Source organism: Coenobita brevimanus, chromosome 50 (assembly GCF_032717465.1).
Source record: "Coenobita brevimanus isolate Jiangsu-jjx chromosome 50, ASM3271746v2, whole genome shotgun sequence".
Lineage (NCBI taxonomy): Eukaryota > Metazoa > Arthropoda > Malacostraca > Decapoda > Coenobitidae > Coenobita > Coenobita brevimanus.
In genome coordinates, this window is record NC_137003.1 from 54,708,987 (window position 1) to 54,714,986 (window position 6,000).

At 40.7% G+C, this 6,000-nt stretch overlaps 1 protein-coding gene across 1 annotated transcript in view; it reads right to left on the reverse strand.

Moving 5' to 3' along the window:
• Window positions 1-5,294, reverse strand: part of LOC145399671 (interleukin-1 receptor-associated kinase 4-like) — a 57,180-nt gene extending 51,886 nt beyond the window's left edge. Inside the window, exon 1 of the mRNA XM_080272213.1 lies at window positions 5,063-5,294. Within this exon, the coding sequence (XP_080128339.1) occupies window positions 5,063-5,277 (215 nt within the window). The 5' untranslated portion in view covers window positions 5,278-5,294. The remainder of the gene's footprint in view (window positions 1-5,062) is intronic.
• Between the last annotated feature and the right edge of the window lie 706 nt (window positions 5,295-6,000).

Here is a 6,000-nt window from a genome sequence, read left to right on the forward strand (position 1 = left end):
TCATTTACAGATGCTGTTCACGGGACTCTCGTAGGGGGGGGGGGGAAGGATTTGCCTGGGGGCGTGATTGAGATCAGTGTTCATGGCCAGAAAAAAGCCATTCATAGGCAGCATGTACTGATTGTGAAACCAAAGAGTGGTACTGATGCCCTGACAAATCAGATGGGACCAGAAGACATCAGAGGTGTACTTAACACGGTACCGGTTGATAGCTGCCTTAAGACCAAGGCTGGTGGGTTGGTAATGAAGTTTCCGTCAGCTGAGGCCAAAGGTGAGGCAACTGGGGTGCTGAGTGATCATTTTGGCTCTGAGGGCACTTTTTGCATATCAGAGCCAAAGAAAATGTTGCCTAACATGACCATGACAGGCCTTTCCTCTTCCTTGGGTGACTCTGACATCATCCCAAACATTCTGAGAAAAAACAATAAAATTAAGATGCTCGTTGATCGGGGTTGTACCCTCAACCTTCTCTTCACAAGAACAAGGAATGACACCAAAACTGCTGTCTCGAAGATGTCGCCAGAGGTGAGATCCTCCATTGCAGAACAGGGTAATTACATCTATGTGGATCTTACAAGATGCCGTGCATTCGATAGATTCTGGGTTACAGTGTCATCACTGTCAAGGCTTTGGTCATACACTTGAGAGATGTTCTAGGAAAAATGATGAACCTAAATGCGTCTTTTGTACTGGAATCCATAAATCTAAGGATAGTAGCAACGAAATTCTCCCAAATGCATCAATTGCACTTCTTTAAGACATCAAGATGCTAATTCAAATTCACAGTCGGTTGCCCATTTTGCATCAAGTAGAGATTGTCCAATTATGATTTCTCACAGGAACAGATTGAAAACACCAATTTTGACCATTCAAAAAACTGTCTACATCCCTCTTGAACCAGTTAAGGATGGGTCTTTTAAATATTCGTTCTATCTGTAATAAGACAGACTATATTAATGAAACTAAATTAGCACGAGCTTGACATTTTGTGCTTGACTGAAACCTGGTTGTATGAGTCTGATATCGATATTATTCGTAATGCTTTGCCCAAGACACATTCTATTATTAGCACTCCCAAGCCTGCTGCTGACTATCCGGAAGGAGGCGTAGCACTCATCTACTCGGCAGCACTTGCAAACGTTTCTCTCATTGACTCAGACCTGACCCCATCTTCATTTGAATTTATGGAAGTATTAATAAATTTCCATCAGAATACCATTAGAATTGCAATTGTCTATCGACCAGGTCATCCGGGCAGAGATTGAGGTTTTATGGGGGAGTTTGGGCAGTTTCTTGAAGGGTTTTCTCTTAAACCTGGAGGATTTCTTGTTTGTGGTGATTTCAATTATTGGGTTGACAGTCCAGAGTCAAAACCATTTTCTTCAGAATTCCTAGAGTTGATCACCCAGAACAATTTTTTCAATCATGTGAGTAATCCAACTCATGTCTCAGGACATGTCCTTGACTTAATCTTGTCCCCTGTTGGTTGCAGGTGCATATCAGATGTGGAGGTTGACTCATTTGACCCCCTCATCTCTGATCACTCTTAGTTTTGATGTCCCGAAATCCCCTTCATATAAAAAGGTCATCAGGTTCAGAAATTACAGGAATGTTGACCACCAGTTGACATGTCTTGAAACTGATCAACGTTTAAACTCCAATGATTCTTCCAGTCTTTCTTCCGATGAGTTGGTTGATATTTACAACAACGAGCTTAGGTCAATTTTTGACCATTATAGTCCTGAGGTAGTAAAAACAATCACTGTACGTGATGATTCTCCGTGGTATGGTCCATCCATTAATTCATTGCGTAGACAACGTAGAAGGGCAGAACATGAGTGGCACTTGCGGTGGAGTAACTCGTTTCCGTTATGTTTTTGCAAGAGCAGTCGCTCACACTGTAAAAGCCCAAAAGGCTAAGTATTATCAAAATAAAGTTGATTCATGTGGTGGTGGTAAAAAAAAAAAAAAAAAACTGTCTGCAGTTGTGAACAATTTGGTTGGTCAGAGGAATGTAATTGTTAAACCAACTTCTGCATCTGATACCCAATTGGCTTCTGATTTTGCTTTAAGATATCTCGCATAAGAAGTGATTTAGACAGCAGTTCTCCTATTGAAGCGTACTCAGTTGACTTCCAGTCACAGTGCACCGGAGATCATTTGCTTTCAACATTTCATCTGCTAGATGTGAACAAAGTCAAGTGTTACATCAGAGAACTTAATAATACATTTTGCTCACTCGATCCATGTAACATGTCACAACTACCTGATGTGTATGAGCATGCTGCAGACTTTATCTGCAACATAATAAATAGATGCTTCTTAGAAAGTAATTTTGTGCAGTCTGAGAAACGTGCCTTGCTTAGGCCCCTAATTAAGAAACCTGGCCTTGATGTCGAGAGCATAACAAATTATCGTCCCATCTCTAACCTTTATTTTTTATCCAAGATTATTGAGCGGGCCATAATCGATCAACTCGTACCACTACTGGAACACAACAGAGTTGTTCCTGTTGTTTATCAGCATACAGAAAATACCATTCAACTGAAACTGCACTAACAAGGATTCAGAGTGACTTGGTGGCAAACACCTGTAGTGGGATGTCCTCTCTCCTAGTTCTGTTGGATCTGTATGCAGCTTTTGATACAGTAGATCATAAACTGTTCTTGGAGTAACTGTATTTTTATGGCGTTTGTGATATTGCCCATTTGCTCCTTAAGTCGTACCTGTCGGACAGATCTCTGAGAGTGGTTGTTGATTACGCTAGCTCTGATCATGCTCCCCTTCTATTTGGAGTCCCTCAAGGATGTTTTGGGTCCAATTCTATTTACACTCTACACAAGTAGTTTACTGTCTCTACTTGATGCTCATGAAGCTATATCGGAAAAAGTTCGATAAAGCCAGAAGCAGTCCGGACTGCCTGACCACTTCAACTATGTTCACCACAATAAGGTAAATAAAAGACATGTTTATCAGTGAACAGTACAGTATTATTACACCATTTGATTAACGTAGTGAAGTTATAACACAGTACAGTACTGCAGTGGCAGCCATACAGTTTAAAAACTGTTCATGCAAACCAAACTAATGTCTGATATTTCGGAAAAAGTCCGGATTAGCAGAGGGAACTCCAGATGTCACTTTTATCGGAATTTCACATTTTTCGGAATGGTTTGGGCCCCAAATAGTCCGTTATAGTGAGGTCTTACTGTACATACAATAGTACACTAGGCTATGTACAGTGCTGCATTACTGTTTCATTTTTATGAGCTTAGTTTTCATCTTTTACTCATGATCAAGTTTTTAGGATAGAGGGTCGAGACAGATAGAATCACAATATCCGGCTCAAAGCCGAATGTTGAGCCTGATATGCACTAACCAGCATTTCACTTTATTCGGCGTAGGGCTTGGCTAAATTACAACAGATAGTTGAAAGTTTACCACTGTATCATGTGAAAGACCATTTCAAGAGATCTGGAAAGTGCACACTCCCTGTAGAAAAATACCCAGTAATAAATTATTTGTGGCCAACCCTTCCAGGGTTAAGCCATCAGTTCTATTATCGTTTCAACCCCTAACGTAATTCATTATTTTTCTGTTCACCAATGGACAGTTCTCTCAATGGCAAGAGCTTTGAGTAGCAACACTTACCACCGCAACTCAGTAATAATGGCAATTTCTTTTTTTTGTTTTCTGAAATTTTGGTCGGAAGCTGGTCTTGTCACGGCCAGATCTGGTGAGTTATGAGTGCGTGTGTATGTTGGTTTCCGTTGCAGTTTACCGGCCTTGAGCAGCGGCCAATAAGCAACCTGATGTCATGGGTGGTCATTTTGAACGAATCATGAACTACGGTCAATAAGTGGCCTCCTTACATTTCCTTTGTTTTAGGCCAATCGTTTCAAGCCTAATTTCCCTAAACAGGAAAGGGAGGCCCTTCAAATGAGTTTGAATTTAGTCTTGCTATGGCGACTGTCCAGTGCAGCCGAGTTGTGACTATGCGTTTTACAAATTCATTGTAAATTTTATAAAAAACCACCAAGCTTCTATTAAATTCCTGGATGAAGCATCCAGGAATGAAAATGGAATACTCCTGTCAGTATTTGTCAAGATACTTATTCCTAAAGGAACATATACTGCTACACTCCTCCACTTAGTCACTGAAGTGTCTCTACCAGCTACAAGGGCAAGCCAACAGCCAGTGACTTAAGGCTGGTTCAGTTAATACAGCACGGCCTTATACAAGGTTAGGTTTGATTGGTTAGGTTATGTTTAGAAAAAAATAATAATCATAAAAACTTGGTTACTACAGTATAGCCTTATAAGTTTACGTTAATGAAAAAAGTTAATAATTCTTTTTTAACCTATCTTAAGTAATATTTGTACAATTTTTACTGCCGTGTATATTGTAAAATGCCTGTTTCGGGGGGCTGAAGCGGGGAGGGGGGGGGAACTTGAAAAAGGGTACCGATAATTTGCAATAAAATCGACAATCACAATCCTACAGAAAACACTAAAATCAATAGGTTTCTGAAAAAATGAAATTAAAGGGGGACTGGGGGCTTAAACAATAATTTTACCCAGGCATCTGGCTACAAGATAAATTGAGTAATCTTGACGGTATTTATTTCCTTTATTGTCATTTCTTTAGCCTGCAATCTTCCCATACACAGTGGATTTGTGCTAACATACAGTGTATGCCTGTATGTGTTTTTTTGTGTGCAAATGAATATTACCGAATCTTACTCAACATACTGAAAGGTGGATTTCGTTTCCCATTTTCCCAACTGGATGCTGGTTTAGGTTAGGTTAGGCTGGCTTGGGTTGGGTTAGGTTAGATTAAATTATTAGGTACAGTTAAGCTAGGTTAGGTTAGGGTTAATTAAACACTTAGATTAGGCCCAAGATTATCATACTCACAGTATGGTTATTATTCATTTGCACGACAAATTAGGCCTCAAAACACTCAAATGAACTAAAAAAAACTGTCAAATGGAAGAAAGAACACACACACACAAAAAAATAAGAAACAACAATAAAGGAAATATTTACCATCTTGACTTACATGATATCATCAGATGAATACTTCCTAGGATAGTGTTCACTTTCTGGCAGGGGTTGTCCTGGGATCCATGGTGGTGCAGGAACCCGTCCCATCACCTCCTCCCAGCCAGGTGTCACTTCAAGGATATGTGCCAGTTGTGACTTTGCCCAGGAGGGTAAAAACCTTATCTCATCCTCTGCAGTGATCCTGGAATAACTGCTCTCCATAGCCTGCATGTTTCCCTTGAGGAAAGCACACAACTGCCACCAAAAGTAATATAATAAAAAAGTGATTTACTTCCAGCACTTAATTTCCTGAATGTGGCCTTTCTTTGTTCTTCTTGTATGGCTGAATACTGACACGCAATTCAACAGGCAGGAAATAACGATGATCCTACGAATACCGCTCTTCTTCTTCTTGCTCTTGGAGTTGGTCATTCCTTTGCACTCTTTCGGTGTGACCCACGTGGCACCTCCGATTGTTTGTTGTTGTTGCTGGCGTTGGTGTTAATTGCAAAGAATCAGGCAGAGTGAAGATTTAGGAGGTAGAGAGATGGTATGGGGCACAAGGGCTTGAGAGTAAATGCAGATGACACAAAGGTGATGGAATCTAGGTTGGTTGTGATACTGTCAGAGAAGAGAGGGGGTGGCCAAGTGAAATTTTCCACAAGGGCATGGGAAGTAATTTCATCTTGTTCAGTTTGTGAGAGTGGGTGCATAAGAGATGTAGTGGTATTAAAGTTAGACGTCAAAATAATGCTCTTTTCATGCGTGCGGCGTGTCAAGGAGAGTATGGAGATCGTCAGGTGAGAAAGGATTGATTTTGCTGGTTAGTCTTTGGAGTGCGCAGAAGAGTTATGTTACTTGGGAGACATATGTGCTGGTGGAGATTGTGGTCATTCCTTTGCACTCTTTCGGTGTGACCCACGTGGCACCTCCGATTGTTTGTTGTTGTTGCTG